Source organism: Schistocerca piceifrons, chromosome 4, assembly GCF_021461385.2.
Source record: "Schistocerca piceifrons isolate TAMUIC-IGC-003096 chromosome 4, iqSchPice1.1, whole genome shotgun sequence".
NCBI classification, from domain to species: Eukaryota; Metazoa; Arthropoda; class Insecta; order Orthoptera; family Acrididae; genus Schistocerca; species Schistocerca piceifrons.
In genome coordinates, this window is record NC_060141.1 from 122,456,030 (window position 1) to 122,474,495 (window position 18,466).

General features: G+C 40.4%; 1 protein-coding gene across 1 annotated transcript in view; it reads right to left on the reverse strand.

Moving 5' to 3' along the window:
* The window catches only part of LOC124795649, a 286,381-nt gene that overhangs the window by 199,344 nt on the left and 68,571 nt on the right, over positions 1–18,466 (reverse strand). The window contains exons 4-5 of the mRNA XM_047259722.1: positions 11,172–11,378; positions 10,893–11,086 (exon numbers count right to left, since the gene is read on the reverse strand). Coding sequence (XP_047115678.1) covers positions 10,893–11,086; positions 11,172–11,378 — 401 coding nt within the window. The remainder of the gene's footprint in view (positions 1–10,892; positions 11,087–11,171; positions 11,379–18,466) is intronic.

The following is an 18,466-nucleotide window of genomic DNA, read 5'->3' on the forward strand; positions in this document are numbered from 1 at the left end:
CAAGCTGTTTTTTGGATGGATCAGCACACTTACAGCAATACACCACCACTCTCACCTCAGCCGTCATTTCAAGTAATTATTCCACCAGCCTACTTCAAAGGCAGATTTCCCTAGCCATCATATCCAACCTTGATTCTGCACTCCTCTTGTCACTCAATACTATCCTGTCCTGAATGTACTAATCAGCAACTTCAAAGCCCATAGCCCATACTGGCCTAGAATCATGCACTGAAATGAGTTCCATTCACTTCAGCAATTTACCTACAACATCTAGAATAACTTTTTGCTCTCCCTGCTCCCTCCCCAATCTTCACAATCTCCTGCTCACATTCTATGCACATTCTATACCTATTCCCCTGCCATGTGGGTCCTACCGCCTGTGACTGTCCCTGCTGCACAGCTTGCCCTATTACTGATACAAGGAGAATGTCATGGAACAAAAACTGACCAATGGATGGATGTACACACAAAGAGATGCATGGCACATTGCTGTCTCTCAGTTTGTGTCTGAGAGACCTAACATGACTGTCTCAATGAAGGATCATGCACTGCTTGTGAAGCTCTTGTATGCAAAGGTGACTGTGTGCTGGTAGCCCTGCAGAAGAGCTGGACACTCAATGTTATGAAGAACGGCACTGGTTCAATATCTGCTAAGGATCTGGGGGAAATAATTATAAACTTTGAAAAGACGTGTTCTTTTGAAGTGCAATGTGGCAGAGAGAGGAAAGCAGTTGATATGACATCTGTTGTTGTGTCCATAGTGCTGCAGGAGTGGTTGAGTGATGGTGTGCAAATATGCAATGCCTGGGGAGTACCTGATGTTGGACATGCCTGTGAGCATGGTGCATAAATCCTACAAAACATTCTGGATTGCTACCCACACAAAATCATCCATGTTCAGAAGTTGATTTTTGGTGACCTGTCAATAAGACAAATGTTTGCTCTAGATTTCCTTGGTGACAAGTAAATGTTTGCTCTAGATTTTCTTGGTGACAAGTAAATGGCCATAGAACATTCCAGGGATAGACAAAGTCAATTTTCATCTCCAAGGACATGTCAATACACAGAACTGTAGAACATGGGGAAAAAAATCTGTGTGCACATCAACTGATACCACTTCATTCTGCAAAGCTGACTGTGGTGCAGGTTGACGGCATCGTTTACCACAGGGCAAAATTTTTTTGAGGAGATGAGTATGTTACCTGTACCATCACTGGTCAACACTATGAGAATCTTTTGTGCACCAACATGATTCTAGCCCTTCAACAACATGGATGTGTGGGTAGGATTACTTTTATGCAAGATGGCTCTCCTCCGTACATTGCACAGCCAATGGCAGAGGCATTTTATAAATGCTAGAATTATCATTTCTAGCTTTGGGGTTATCTGAGATATGTTGTGTTCAGTGCTCCAATTAGGAACACAGCAAAATTGAAGACACACCTTGTGCATCACATTCTGAACGTGACCCTAAGACTCTCCAATCTGTTGTGGAGCATGCTGTTTCACGATTTCAATCAGTAGCAGAAAAATGGATAGCATTACTGTACATGTCCTGCACCAGCCGTCTCACGACAATTGGAAACCACTGTCATTTTATCTTTACATGGTTTTTGACACCAGGACAATTAAAAACTGATGTCTTTTGCTGTTCATCCAGTTTTGGGTCTTAGAACAATTAAAACCATTTTTTTCCATCCAATGTGATATGACATTGTGGTGGTGGATGGGTTTACCTAGCTAACTGTGCCATAACTGTTGACTGATGAACTTGTGCAGTCATGCACATTAAACAGTGCAGACAGTGTAATGCGCAGCAAACCACAGCGATCATATTCTGATTCATCTGTCATTTGTAGCTGCCCACATTTATGTTAAGATGCTCACAGCTCCATCAGCTGGAAAATTTTTCATAATTTTGTTGCTCCATGACTTTTCCCTGAATGAATAATTTGCTGTCAAATCTGATGTCATTCCATGCAGTGGTTCTCTTTCTGTTCATTATGGACACCCTGTACTATCAAAGGGAGACCACCTATGCAATGAGACTTATCGTGTACTGGTCATTATGTTATCACTGCTCCATCTTCCAAACTGGTGTATCAGTTAGTATGAATGGACATGAATAGATTGCGTATGATAGCAAAAAACAATATCCTATTGCACAGCATGCTCCACATCATGACAAACATGACCTCAGTGGATATTTCACCACACACACCAGCTAGATTCTTCCTGCTGACACCAGTTTCTCAGAACTCTGCAAGGGAACAGGCATCAAACTGTGTGCTTGGTTCTCACCATCCAGTGGGCCAAAATTTATGTTAATTTCATAGCATTTCTTTCTGTTACCTATTTCTTTTCTTCATTTCATTTAGTTTTCTATGTCTTATATTCTAATCTGTCTATCCCCCCTCCCCCCCCCCCCCCCCCCCTCTTCCTTCACCTACCCATCACATATAATGCACTTAGCTTTTCACTTGTATTAAATATTGTGTCACGTTTCTTTTTTTCCCCAGTAATCAGTGCCTTGCTTATAACACTATCTTCCACTCTTAAGATCTCAGTCCCTAATGACCAGTCTTTACTTCTCATCCCATTCGGTAAGTCCCCTGACATGGGGTTCTGGTTAACTTATCTATAGCTCTTCCCATTTCCTTGCCAGTCCACTTCCTTCAACACTCTTCCTTTCCCTTGAACACTTATGCCAAAAGGAGCCAGTTTGAACATTTCCCTAACTTTTGTGCGGGTTTTCTTCTGCCAGCACTTTGTGAGTACATTTTTTAAATCTGTCCAATTATATTACATTTTCAAAATCAGTCATTTTTTGTTGATGTATTATCCCTTGCTGCCATCATTCCTTGTAACCCAATTTTCAGTCTCTGTTGTTGTTGTTGTTGTTGTTGTTGTTGTTGTTGATCTTTTTCAAACTACCATCTGTTTTCAATTTTTTGTGCACGTTCAGTCGTTTGCTTACCTGTGCTGCCTATTATTGATCTACTTTATATTCCTATATATTCTTGTAGTGAATTCCACTTGCTTAAATGTGTCACTTTTTATTTATGAACTTTCATGTAACTCAACAGTTATTGTCCACTGCATGTCATCGGCCTAATTGTCTTTTGCTGATTTAATTCCATATTTGACACCACTTAACTTCTTGCCACTTACCTTAGCATCTAAGTCATTCTTACATGCTTTTGTGAAATTTTTTTTTCAACAAATCGCACTGACTGGTACTGTCACCACCTGCATTATTTTATTCCCCACAGAAGATTTTTTTTCTCCAATGACTTCCTCTTTATTTGCCCTATTTCTAAGCTTTTGTCCATTGTCATGTCTTTCATAACTCTCTTAATTAACATAATAAATAGCAGTTTTTTCTTACTATACGTAGTCCACTTTTCTCATTCGCTCACTACCTCTTGTTAACCCTTGCCTGATCATGATTTTTGTTCAATTTTTTCTTATTTTTCTACATTTTTTTGAGTTTTCTGGGCTTTTTGCTTGTTTGTCCTCCATTTTTTGCTCTCTGCTTTTCTTCGCTACTCCCACAATCTCTTAATATTCTAAACCCTTATCCTTTGTCATAATGATGAATCCCATTACATTATACTCAATCTTTTCAGAAACATGCTTTTACCCAAACTAAACTAAGATCCCACATTTAGTTTCTTGGACACTGCTTGTCCCTGGGAGTTATCCCCAAAGACCTAACATTGAAAGTCCCTATTTGTGGATGTAATCCCATTCTTTAAGAGACCCTTTTACAGTTTCAAATACAGCGATCTCTTGCACTTACCAGGTGTATAAGTGACCTACATACCACGTCTGTCAATTTCCACTCCAGTAGACTTCTCTCCTCCTACAAAGTCCTGCTGTTTTCTGCCCCTCACATTTCCTTGGATGGTATTATCCACCAAGCCAACTTTGAACTGCAACAACAGACCAGACTTCACCTCAAAAAGCTATCCTACTTTCTCCTGAACAACCGGAGCAGGGCGGGGCAGGGCAACAGCCACCATGTGGGAAATACGGAAAATTCTTGCTGCATGTCTGGGGAGTGGTATGGATGCTGAAACATCACCAGCTGCTGTGATATAGGGCCAGTTACTTCATGTTGACATTGTGCCAGAGATGAGTTTGGCCCATGCAATAGATTTGCGGGTGACAATGTATGATTGGCTGCTTCTCTCTGCACATAATTACTATGGTGTTCTACAACCAAGCTTGGCAACCTCCTTAACCCCCAGCCTTCACCATTGCCTCCCAGAGCAATGGAAACTGTTTACCACAAGAACTAGCCACAAAAGTTAATTGTTCTCAAGCTCTCATCTAAGTCCCTCTCACCACCTCAATTACCTGTATTATGAAAAGCTCTTGATTTCAGCTCTAAACCAGCATTGAATCATGGTGCTTTGGCTACAAGCCTACTTTTCTTCACTTGTAATGTCAACTGGAATTATCCCTTTTCAACTCAATCTCAGAACCTTTCCAACAGTAAACCAGACATTGAATCCTGACTAACAGTTCAGACCATGATCCCAACTTGATCCACCACCACTACCCCAAAATCACCATTTCCAAGCTTTCCAAGAATCCTTAACACCCAGTACTGTTTTACAACCCTTTCTCAGGTCCCTACAATATGACCATAACCTCTACAAAACAGTCTTTGCTCCATAAAAACTGATGACTACATCATTAACTTCATGGCAGACAAGCGATCTATCACTGTGGTGTTTGACATGAGAGTACATAAGTGAGGGTCTAGACCAGTTTTCTGACACTTCTACATACTGCATCTGCCATGAAGACCTTACCTTTGTGGTACAGACTAATCTACAGTCCCTCCTTAACAACTAAGGACACTCACAAGTACTAAGATCTCAATCCATACAATTTCTTTCCCACCCAAATCATATGCTATCAGCTGTTACCTTCTTCCTATTACGTAAAAACCCCTTTATATTAAAGAGAGAAACCATTTCTTAGATCATCTGGAATGTTTGCCCATTCCAATAGTGTCACAAACATTGCTTATCATCAAGGCAACCTTCCTCTGAAACAATATTCCTTGTGTACATGTTATTTCTTTTGCTGACTATTACCTCAACCAGCACCCACCTGATTTCAGAACCCCTATGATATCCTTCCTGCTCTCCTTAAGCAACTTCATACTTCATACTTTTGAACAATAACATTACTGTGAGGGGGTAGACACACAAACAGATCAAGGGCACAGCCATGGGAACCAGGATGGCTCCTTCCCATGCCATCCTTTTCATGGGTCATGTGGAGCAGGCTTTCTTGGAATCCATGAGCCTTCAACCACTGTTGTGGTTGGATACAATGACGACACCTTTGCCACATGGACTTATGTGGATGTTAATTTATTAACATGTTTGAAATCTCTAACTACATTCTTTCAATTAAATTTCACATGGTACTAATTCTGAATCCCATACCATTTCCTTGATGTTGACCTAATCCTCACTGAGGGTCAGCTACACACTTCTGTTCACATTAAATCTATGAGGAAACAACAGTACTTACATTTCGACAGTTGCCATCTTCTCTCTGTCAAGTGTTCCCTCCCATACAGCCTTGGCATTCATGGCAAAAATATTTGTTCAGATGCAGACTCTCTACAGCAATACACAACCATCCCCATCTCAGCCTTCACTAGATTTAATTACCACACCAGTCTAGTTCAAAAGCAGATTTCCTGGATCACCACACCCAATCCTGGTACTGCCGATCCCTCCAGAAAACAACTTAGCCCCTCTTTCCACTCAGTACCATCCTGGTCTTGAATGTATCAATCATTCACTTCACCAAACTCTTTACTGGTTTCACCAAGCTCCAATTGCAAATATTTTTGCATTTCATTGAAATGCCTGTTTACTGTTACAGTCAACAACACCACTACAACAAGTAAAGTGCTGATTTTGGAACTTCAAACCAATGGACAGTTCCTTTAAATAAGATAGGTTCACAGCAGTTGGAATATTAAGGAATTATTGTAAAGGTAACTTAGATATTGTATTGCTGTTCATGTTTGCTAGGTGTGAACATAGGCGATAATTTTTATGTGGAATTATGTACATAGATTTGCTGGAAAATCTAGAACCCGAACAAGTATTTCTGAGTGCAATGACCATTTCTACACAATGAGTGACATAAGATACATTACTGAAGAGGGCAGCAGCCTTTTCAGTAGTTGCAAGGGCAACAGTCTGGATGATTGACTGATCTGGCCTTGTAACAATAACCAAAACGGCCTTGCTGTGCTGGTACTGCGAACGGCTGAAAGCAAGGGGAAACTACAGCCGTAATTTTTCCCCGAGGGCATGCAGCTTTACTGTATGATTACATGATGATGGCGTCCTCTTGCATAAAATATTCCGGAGGTAAAATAGTCCCCCATTTGGATCTCCGGGCGGGGACTACTCAAGAGGATGTCATTATCAGGAGAAAGAAAACTGGCGTTCTACAGATCGGAGCGTGGAATGTCAGATCCCTTAATCGGGCAGGTAGGTTAGAAAATTTAAAAAGGGAAATGGATAGGTTGAAGTTAGATATAGTGGGAATTAGTGAAGTTCGGTGGCAGGAGGAACAAGACTTCTGGTCAGGTGACTACAGGGTTATAAACACAAAATCAAATAGGGGTAATGCAGGAGTAGGTTTAATAATGAATAGGAAAATTGGAATGCGGGTAAGCTACTACAAACAGCATAGTGAACGCATTATTGTGGCCAAGATAGATACAAAGCCCACGCCTACTACAGTAGTACAAGTTTATATGCCAACTAGCTCTGCAGATGACGAAGAAATTGAAGAAATGTATGATGAAATAAAAGAAATTATTCAGATTGTGAAGGGAGACGAAAATTTAATAGTCATGGGTGACTGGAATTCGAGTGTAGGAAAAGGGAGAGAAGGAAACATAGTAGGTGAATATGGATTGGGGGACAGAAATGAAAGAGGAAGCCGCCTGGTCGAATTTTGCACAGAGCACAACATAATCATAACTAACACTTGGTTTAAGAATCATGAAAGAAGGTTGTATACATGGAAGAACCCTGGAGATACTAAAAGGTATCAGATAGATTATATAATGGTAAGACAGAGATTTAGGAACCAGGTTTTAAATTGTAAGACATTTCCAGGGGCAGATGTGGACTCTGACCACAATCTATTGGTTATGACCTGTAGATTAAAACTGAAGAAACTGCAAAAAGGTGGGAATTTAAGGAGATGGGACCTGGATAAACTAAAAGAACCAGAGGTTGTACAGAGATTCAGGGAGAGCATAAGGGAGCAATTGACAGGAATGGGGGAAATAAATACAGTAGAAGAAGAATGGGTAGCTTTGAGGGATGAAGTAGTGAAGGCAGCAGAGGATCAATTAGGTAAAAAGACGAGGGCTAGTAGAAATCCTTGGGTAACAGAAGAAATATTGAATTTAATTGATGAAAGGAGAAAATATAAAAATGCAGTAAGTGAAACAGGCAAAAATGAATACAAACGTCTCAAAAATGAGATCGACAGGAAGTGCAAAATGGCTAAGCAGGGATGGCTAGAGGACAAATGTAAGGATGTAGAGGCCTATCTCACTAGGGGTAAGATAGATACCGCCTACAGGAAAATTAAAGAGACCTTTGGAGAAAAGAGAACGACTTGTATGAATATCAAGAGCTCAGATGGAAACCCAGTTCTAAGCAAAGAAGGGAAAGCAGAAAGGTGGAAGGAGTATATAGAGGGTCTATACAAGGGCGATGTACTTGAGGACAATATTATGGAAATGGAAGAGGATGTAGATGAAGATGAAATGGGAGATATGATACTGCGTGAAGAGTTTGACAGAGCACTGAAAGACCTGAGTCGAAACAAGGCCCCCGGAGTAGACAATATTCCATTGGAACTACTGACGGCCGTGGGAGAGCCCGTCCTGACAAAACTCTACCATCTGGTGAGCAAGATGTATGAAACAGGCGAAATACCCTCAGACTTCAAGAAGAATATAATAATTCCAATCCCAAAGAAAGCAGGTGTTGACAGATGTGAAAATTACCGAACTATCAGCTTAATAAGTCACAGCTGCAAAATACTAACACGAATTCTTTACAGACGAATGGAAAAACTAGTAGAAGCCAACCTCGGGGAAGATCAGTTTGGATTCCGTAGAAACACTGGAACACGTGAGGCAATACTGACCTTACGACTTATCTTAGAAGAAAGATTAAGGAAAGGCAAACCTACGTTTCTAGCATTTGTAGACTTAGAGAAAGCTTTTGACAATGTTGACTGGAATACTCTCTTTCAAATTCTGAAGGTGGCAGGGGTAAAATACAGGGAGCGAAAGGCTATTTACAATTTGTACAGAAACCAGATGGCAGTTATAAGAGTCGAGGGACAAGAAAGGGAAGCAGTGGTTGGGAAGGGAGTAAGACAGGGTTGTAGCCTCTCCCCGATGTTGTTCAATCTGTATATTGAGCAAGCAGTAAAGGAAACAAAAGAAAAATTCGGAGTAGGTATTAAAATTCATGGAGAAGAAATAAAAACTTTGAGGTTCGCCGATGACATTGCAATTCTGTCAGAGACAGCAAAGGACTTGGAAGAGCAGTTGAATGGAATGGACAGTGTCTTGAAAGGAGGATATAAGATGAACATCAACAAAAGCAAAACAAGGATAATGGAATGTAGTCTAATTAAGTCGGGTGATGCTGAGGGAATTAGATTAGGAAATGAGGCACTTAAAGTAGTAAAGGAGTTTTGCTATTTGGGGAGCAAAATAACTGATGATGGTCGAAGTAGAGAGGATATAAAATGTAGGCTGGCAATGGCAAGGAAAGCGTTTCTGAAGAAGAGAAATTTGTTAACATCCAGTATTGATTTAAGTGTCAGGAAGTCATTTCTGAAAGTATTCGTATGGAGTGTAGCCATGTATGGAAGTGAAACATGGACGATAAATAGTTTGGACAAGAAGAGAATAGGAGCTTTCGAAATATGGTGCTACAGAAAAATGCTGAAGATTAGATGGGTAGATCACATAACTAATGAGGAAGTATTGAATAGGATTGGGGAGAAGAGAAGTTTGTGGCACAACTTGACCAGAAGAAGGGATCGGTTGGTAGGACATGTTCTGAGGCATCAAGGGATCACCAATTTAGTATTGGAGGGCAGCGTGGAGGGTAAAAATCATAGAGGGAGACCAAGAGATGAATACACTAAGCAGATTCAGAAGGATGTAGGTTGCAGTAGGTACTGGGAGATGAAAAAGCTTGCACAGGATAGAGTAGCATGGAGAGCTGCATCAAACCAGTCTCAGGACTGAAGACCACAACAACAACAACAGATTTTTCAAGAATGTAACATAAAAACTTCTGGAACAAACTGAAAATAGACTAGAGTACATCACTAAAAGAAACAGAACATTAACTCCAATATAAAAGCTGCTTTTGAATCTGCGTTCTTTTGAAGTTATTGAATCTTTCCAATGGTATTGGTAGACCTAAATTGTCTTCCTAAAGCAACTATCTGTCAATATATCAAGAAGGTTTCAGAAGCAATTTCTTTGCTGAGAGCCCTATATGTGAAATTCGTGAAAGATGATGAAGCTCATTCAGTTACTCTAGACTTTTATATGATTGGTAACTTTCTTGGAGTACTACAAGCTACTCCTTCATTACTGTGCAGACAGTTTGTAATGCTATCCTGCTCATTAGGAATATAGCAGCTCTCTGGCCAGGGTCAGTTAATTACTGTTTTATTTTTGACAACTCAGAAATTAGAATATTATCTGCAACAGGAAGAATTCAAGAAGGATATTTGCAAGGTGATAATGGATACAGACTCCAACCATCCCTTCTAATTGCATTCTTAAATCCAAGAAATCAAGGAGAAGAAAATTATAACAGGGCACATATTAATACCAGAAACAATGCCAAACAAAAGTATGGAGTTTGTAAAAGGAGATTCCTGGCCCCATCACTAGGAGTAAATACATCAGTAACATCATCAATGATTATTATAGTAGCTACTTCTGTATTACACAACATTGCTATACAACAAAGGAAGAATAGCCTCCAGAAAAAAAGAAACACTGTTACTCTCTTGAGGGGAAAAGATAAATTAACAGAAATTTAGTGTCTGGTGTCATACTTCCACATGATGGACCTGCAGTTGCTAATGGAAATAGAACTGTTAAAAATCAATTCCTCCAAGAAAAATGTGGGTTAAATGTGGTGAATATGTGAACACTTAATGAAGTTTTAATATAACATAAACAAACTCACATTTTATTATATTCTGGTAACAGACTTCAAGAAAGGGCTTTTCTATATATATAATCTTTATGCTGGAAAATCCATTGACTGATGGCTTGAGTTCAACAAAAGAAGCTGTATTTTATCGCAATAATTTATTTTATTTATTTAGGCATGCTTAAGAATAAAAAAAAAAGCAATACTAGAGGGTTCCTTATTGGTAACTATGAACAGGGTATTTACCACTACAGTATTATCTGTAGAATGATAATGAGAATATATTATTTCTTTACTTGAAGAGAAACAATTTTTTAATTTCTTATCGTAACTGCTGTGTCTTCTAATGTGGGAATCATCACAGGCACACACAGGGAAGGAGAGAAGTTACTTTGGCCACCTCAAAATGACCTGTATGTAAAACTTTAGGATTAATTTTTAACTTTATTTCTAAAAAGAAAACGAACTTAACTGAACTTGCTTCTTTTCCCCTTTCTCCCACCTCTGTGCGTGTGTGTGAGCATGTGCATCATGCATCAGCTTCAAGTGAGTAGTTACCTATACTAATTTTTTTTTTATGAGACAAAACTGAAATTCTTAAGGATTGTAACATATAAAACTCACCTAACTAACAGAAACATAGTGTCAAAAACTCTTATGAGGAATCTTTCTACATCATCTGACTGGTCCAAAGAAAAACACAGGCAAAGAATGTTTGTCTCAACTAAAGACTTCATGAGTGTGACACAAGAGTTACGTATTTCCTGTTCCTCACTTATTATTTCTTCCAACTGCTCCACAATGAATGTAAGTGTAACCTGAAATAAAGGAGTAATATAGGTCATTCCTTCCTTAAAAATTTTCATAATGAATAACAAAAATGTAGAAGTTTGAAAGACATACCAATTCATTTTGTACTGATAATGGAGTTTTAATAACAGCTGTAATTTCACTAAGAGCACATGCTATCCAAATTTTCTCCAATGGCCCTGCTGCAGTTATAATACTCCTGCGGATTAACTTTGATGCCAAATCTCTTGCAGCATTTAAGCCTTCAGAGCCTAGAAAGGTGTTTTCTTTCCTCCTCTTAATCATTTTCAAAACCAAGGGCTGAAAAATATACAGACAATAATTGAAAGCCTTAAAAAATACTCAGGTATTCAAAAAGGAAAATTTCTTTGAGTTACTTAAAATATCAGGAAAAATTGCTTTCACAATTGTTCATGGATCGCAGAACATAATGATCGGTATGTGTATGTAAGAACTAACTGGGAACCAACTAAGCTGTGCCAATGGTTAAGTGTCAATAATATGTGCCACAAATATTTACTTTTAAAATGATAACTTCACCTACAACAAACTTCATAACACAATAACAAAATTAGCAAAGACTGTTTACATGAAGGAGGTGGTGATATGTAATACAAGGTGTAGAAAACACTGTCTCATGACAAATTATTAATTTTTGGGTTCAATTTAGTTTTGAGTAAACAGGGAAAAACTGTGATACATACACAGATGCTGAGTCACGATAGACGACTCAACATCTCCACTATACAGTGAGTGGCAACTTTGCTTTTCACAATATTGACATTAAATCCTGGATTTTCCATTGATTTTTGAGTACATACATAGACATATCTGCATATTACAAGATGAGAGTATTGTTTTAAATTATTGGTTCATGTGTAAGTTATGGATTGATGTCCTACAGGAGTGATTTTTCTATCTCCCTCTGCCTAGACAGAACACAGTTTATGATCAGTTGCACTGGCAGTGACAGACAGATCAGTGAAACAAACAGGCAGTTCCAGTGGGTGACAACTGAATTCAAAAAGTGAATGACCAGTCAAAATCAAAGTCCACATGTTAGCAAACGTCATTGTAAGTATGCACAAAACAGTCCTGGAAACAATACACACTACAAAAGCATTACAAGTAGGGTCAATCATCTGCTATTGATGGTGCAAAGGCTTTACAGAGAACAATAAGGAACTGAGGGACAAATGCAGGGTGGTAGTGTTTACCAGTGTTCTTGCGCCAATAGACGGAGGAGGAGGAGGAGGAGGAGGAGGAGGAGTAGTGTAAGATGTAGAAGTTATTACAATAATAAAATTAATAAAATTTAACAAATTAAAAAACAAATAACACTAAATTTTAGACTTGTTAGAAAGGAAAAGTGACACTATATGAATTTGAAACACTTTTGTGGTGATTTTAGATAAAAATATAACATAGGCAAGAAGAAGCTTACAGAGCTAACAAAATAATATGATTGATAAAATAACTACAGAACAAGCTAAAAAGATTAAACAAAAGTCTGAAGTAATCAGTGCCCTTTGCTGTCATAGCTGCCAGACTGCAGAATGAGTAGTAATTTGAGGAACTTAACTGCCAGTGGCCTCTCTTACCATTTGAAATACTATACCAAGAAAAGGTTAAAACACTATACCAGCCAAGAAGATTATATAGTCATTGATATAAACTACAGAAAAGGGAAGATATACATACAAAAGGAATTCAATGATTAATGTAAAACATTATCAAATAACCAAAGTAGGCATTGGGTACAAAATCAAGCTGCCCATTGGGCACTTTTGCTGGCTCCCATTTTTGGCTTTATAAATTTCCACTCTTCTAACAAATCAAAAGTATGCCCTTTTTATGTTCTGTGGAGAATGCATATACTATTCTCAATACACCCTGTAGTATGGTGAGTTTCTTCTAAATTGTACCCAAAGGCAGTTTTGTTACGTAGCTGTATGTGCTTCTTAAACCTTACATTGAAAGAGTTGCTTGTTTGGTCAACACAATACTTATGACAATTATTACAGTCAATCCTGTACACCACACAGCCATCATCAAATTTGTAATGTGCACTTTTCAACTCCATCTTTCACTAAGTTTTTGGGTGGTGTTAACTTTAAAAGCCCATCTAACTTCACATTTTCCAATACACTTATTGTACTTTTCCCTTTTTATTGGGGTTTTTACAATTATAAAAATCAATGAATATAAATGAACTAACGGTAGTGACATCTTGTGTCTACAACAAACATTTTGTCACTACTATGCCTCAGTTCATTTTGAACAGTAGCATCATTAACACAATGACTGGTGGCACTGCAGCCCAGTGTATAACAAATTTTAAATACATGTAACAAAGCTAAGCTGATTTTGCATGTATTTCTTGACAATGCCACTAGGGCTTCATTTTATTATAATATGTTGTAAAACACAAGTACCTCACCACATTTTAAGCCTGTTTCCACATCTCTGAAGTAATACTTTTTATTATGGCATATTTTATTGTTTCAAGATGTAAACTGTCCACTAGTTATATCTGGATTTCCCATGTTTTGCTGCGGATCTGAAGATGGTCATCACTGCAACCATGTAGTCTAAGGACTGAAAAGTTTTATGATCACTGACGGAAATAAAAGAAATTGCAATAAGTTTACTAGTTCCAATCTGAGTGTGGCTGGATTTGCTCCAGCCCACACTAGTGAAGCCACACTCCTACTTGGGAACTTATTCAATGTGCTCCACCCTTCATTAACCATCGGTGTTGGGGCACTATGTTAAGCACTTTCTGGAAATCTAGGACTATTTTATTGTGTGTTGCCCTTCATTCGCGGTTCACAGGATATCTTAAGACAACAGCAAGCTGTGTTTCACACAAGTGCTTTCTAAAAATTGTTATATTCATATAAAACACTCAAAAATTCTGCAGTAAACTGACATTAAGGATATTTGTCAGATTATGCAGGTCCATTCTTCTATCTTCAAATATGTCTGCTTGTGTCTGTATATGTGTGGATGGATATGTGTGTGCGCGCGCGCGCGCGCGCGAGTGTATACCCGTCCTTTTTTCCCCCTAAGGTAAGTCTTTCCGCTCCCGGGATTGGAATGACTCCTTACCCTCTCCCTTAAAACCCACATCCTTTCATCTTTCCCTCTCCTTCCCTCTTTCCTGATGAGGCAACAGTTTGTTGCGAAAGCTTGAATTTTGTGTGTATGTTTGTGTGTCTGTCGACCTGCCAGCACTTTCATTTGGTAAGTCACATCATCTTTGTTTTTATATATATATATATAAAAACAAAGATGAGGTGACTTACCGAACAAAAGCGCTGGCAGGTCGATACACACACAAACAAACACAAACATACACACAAAATTCAAGCTTTCGCAACAAACTGTTGCCTCATCTGGAAAGAGGGAAGGAGAGGGGAAGACGAAAGGAAGTGGGTTTTAAGGGAGAGGGTAAGGAGTCATTCCAATCCCGGGAGCGGAAAGACTTACCTTAGGGGGAAAAAAAGACAGGTATACACTCGCACACACGCACATATCCATCCACACATACAGACACAAGCAGACATATTTCTTGCTATGTTGGACTTGGGTTGGTAGACAACGATGTGCATAAAGGTTAGGTGGTTGTGTTGCCGCCAAAACACGTTAAAGGACGGAGAAATTCGGGAAAATTTCGAAAAAACTGCGTGTAGTATATTAAAAGGAGTGGTATTGTGGTGGCAGATTATGAAAATGAGGCTAACAATTGTCTGACGAAGAAATAGTGGCGTTAAAACCTGTGGGAAGCGGCTAAAAATGATCAGTGATGTGGGAAAAACGGAAATGGAAATAAAGCGAAAGTTATTAGAACTGGCTGAAATGGTTGTTTAAAAGGTGAAAGGAGCTGTTTGTGAACTAGAAACGGTGGATATTATAGCGGCGGTAGTGCTGAAAGCAGCAAAAAAATATTTTTTTGGTTATGGTTTGGAAGTGGGTTACGTAATATTGAGTATATATATAGGCGGGATAAAATAGTATAGCAGATTACGGTAAAAAGCAGAAGGTGAATACAAGGTGAAACTACTGGCAAAAACAGAAAGAGGAAAATAAGACGACAGAAAAGATTTCGAAATGCAACAGTGACAATAACAAACGTAATTGTTGGATTCAAATTAATGATATCAATATAACGGAAGGAAACATTCCACGTGGGAAAAATTATACATAAAAACAAAGATGAGGTGACTTACCGAACAAAAGCGCTGGCAGGTCGATACACACACAAACAAACACAAACATACACACAAAATTCAAGCTTTAACAACAAACTGTTGCCTCATCAGGAAAGAGGGAAGGAGAGGGGGGAGGGGGGGGGGGGAATGTGGAATGTTTCCTTCCGTTATATATATATATATATAACAAAGATGATGTGACTTACCATACGAAAGCGCTGGCAGGTCGATAGAAACACATACATACACACAAAATTCTAGCTTTCGCAACAAACTGTTGCCTCATCAGGAAAGAGGGAAGGAGAGGGAAAGACAAAAGGATGTGGGTTTTAAGGGAGAGGGTAAGGAGTCATTCCAATCCCAGGAGCGGAAAGACTTACCTCAGGGGGAAAAAAAGAGGAAAGGAGGAAAAAAGGACAGGTACACACACACACACACACACACACACACACACACACACACACACACACACACATATATACTGAAGGGCAAGTTCCCATCTCCAGAGTTCTGACAGGTTGGTGTTAGTGGGAAGTATCCAGATAACCCGGACGGTGTAACACTGTGCCAAGATGTGCTGGCCGTGCACCAAGGCATGTTTAGCCACAGGGTGATCCTCATTACCAACAAACACTGTCTGCCTGTGGCCATTCATGCAAATCGACAGTTTGTTGCTGGTCATTCCCACATAGAAAGCTTCACAGTGTAGGCAGGTCAGTTGGTAAATCACGTGGGTGCTTTCACATGTGGGTCTGCCTTTGATCGTGTACACCTTCCGGGTTACAGGACTGGAGTAGGTGGTGGTGGTGGTGGTGGTGGTGGGAGGGTGCATGGGACAGGTTTTACACCAGGGGCGGTTACAAGGGTAGGAGCCAGAGGGTAGGGAAGGTGGTTTGGGGATTTCATAGGGATGAACTAGGAGGTTACGAAGGTTAGGTGGACGCCAGAAAGACACTCTTGGTGGAGTGGGGAGGATTTCATGAAGGATGGATCTCATTTCAGGGCAGGATTTGAGGAAGTCATATCCCTGCTGGAGAGCCACATTCAGAGTCTGATCCAGTCCCGGAAAGTATCCTGTCACAATTGGGGCACTTTTGGGGTTGTTCTGTGGGAGGTTCTGGGTTTGAGGAGATGAGGAAGTGGCTCTGGTCATTTGCTTCTGTACCAGGTTGGGAGGGTAGATGCGGGATGCGAAAGCTGTTTTCAGATTGTTGGTGTAATGGTTCAGGGATTCCGGACTGGAGCAGATTCGTTTGCCACGAAGACCTAGGCTGTAGGGAAGGGATCGTTTGATGTGGAATGGGTGGCAGCTGTCTTAATGGAGGTACTATTGGTTGTTGGTGGGTTTCATGTGGACGTATGTGTGAAGCTGGCCATTGGACAGGTGGAGGTCAACGTCAAGGAAAGTGGCATGGGATTTGGAGTAGGACCAGGTGAACCTGATGGAACCAAAGGAGTTGAGGTTAGAGAGGAAATTCTGGAGTTCCTCTTCACTGTGAGTCCAGATCATGAAGATGTCATCAATAAATCTGTACCAAACTTTGGGTTGGCAGGCCTGGGTAACCAAGAAGGCTTCCTCTAAGTGACCCATGAATAGGTTGGCGTACGAGGGGGCCATCCTGGTATCCATGGCTGTTCCCTTTAATTGTTGGTATGTCTGGCCTTCAAAAGTGAAGAAGTTGTGGGTCAGGATGAAACTGGCTAAGGTAATGAGGAAAGAGGTTTTAGGTAGGGTGGCAGGTGATCGGCGTGAAAGGAAGTGCTCCATCGTAGCGAGGCCCTGGACGTGCGGAATATTTGTGTATAAGGAAGTGGCATCAATGGTTACAAGGATGGTTTCCAGGGATAACAGACTGGGTAAGGATTCCAGGCGTTCGAGAAAGTGGTTGGTGTCTTTGATGAAGGATGGGAGACTGCATGTAATGGGTTGAAGGTGTAGATCTATGTAGGCAGAGATACATTCTGTGGGGGCTTGGTAACCAGCTACAATGGGACGACTGGGATGATTGGGTTTGTGAATTTTAGGAAGTAGGTAGAAGGTAGGGGTGTGGGGTGTTGGTGGGGTCAGGAGGTTGATGGAGTCAGGTGAAAGGTTTTGTAGGGGGCCTAAGGTTCTGAGGATCCCTTGAAGCTCCACCTGGACATCAGGAATGGGATTACCTTGGCAAACTTTGTATGTGGTGTTGTCTGAAAGCTGACACAGTCCCTCAGCCACATACTCCCGACGATCAAGTACCACGGTCGTGGAACCCTAGTCCGCCGGAAGAATGACAATGGAATGGTCAGCCTTCAGATCACGGATAGCCTGGGCTTCAGCAGTGGTGATGCTGGGAGTAGGATTAAGGTTTTTTAAGAAGGATTGAGAGGCAAGGCTGGAAGTCAGAAATTCCTGGAAAGTTTGGAGAGGGTGATTTTGAGGAAGAGGAGGTAGGTCCCGCTGTGACGGAGGACGGGACTGTTCCAGGCAGGGTTCAATTTGGATAGTGTCTTGGGGAGTTGGATCATTAGCAGTAGGATTAGGATCATTTTTCTTTGTGGCAAAGTGATATTTCCAGCAGAGAGTGTAGGACAGTAAATCTTTGACAAGGGCTGTTTGGTTGAATCTGGGAGTGGGGCTGAAGGTGAGGCCTTTCGATAGGACAGAGGTTTCGGATTGGGAGAGAGGTTTGGAGGAAAGGCTAACTATTGAATTAGGGTGTTGTGGTTCCAGATTGTGTTGATTGGAATTTTGAGGTTTTGGGGGGAGTGGAGCTGTAAGTGGGAGATTGAGTAGATGGGAGAGACTGGGTCTGTGTGCAATGAGAGGAGGTTGAGATTTGCTGGAAATGTTGTGAAGAGTGAGTGAGTTGCCTTTCCGGAGGTGGGAAACCAGGAGATTGGATAGTTTTTTGAGGTGGAGGGTGGCATGCTGTTCTAATTTGCGGTTGGCCTGTAGGAGGATGCTCTGAACAGCCGGTGTGGATGTGGGAGAGGAAAGATTGAAGACTTTTATTAAGGATAGGAGTTGACGGGTATGTTCATTGGCTGAGTTGATGTGTAGGTGAAGGATTAGGTGGGTGAGGGCAATGGATTGTTCAGTTTGGAACTGGTATAGGGACTGATGGAAAGAAGGGTTACAGCCAGAGATGGGAACTTTAAGTGTGAGGCCTTTGGGGGTAATGCCAAATGTCAGAC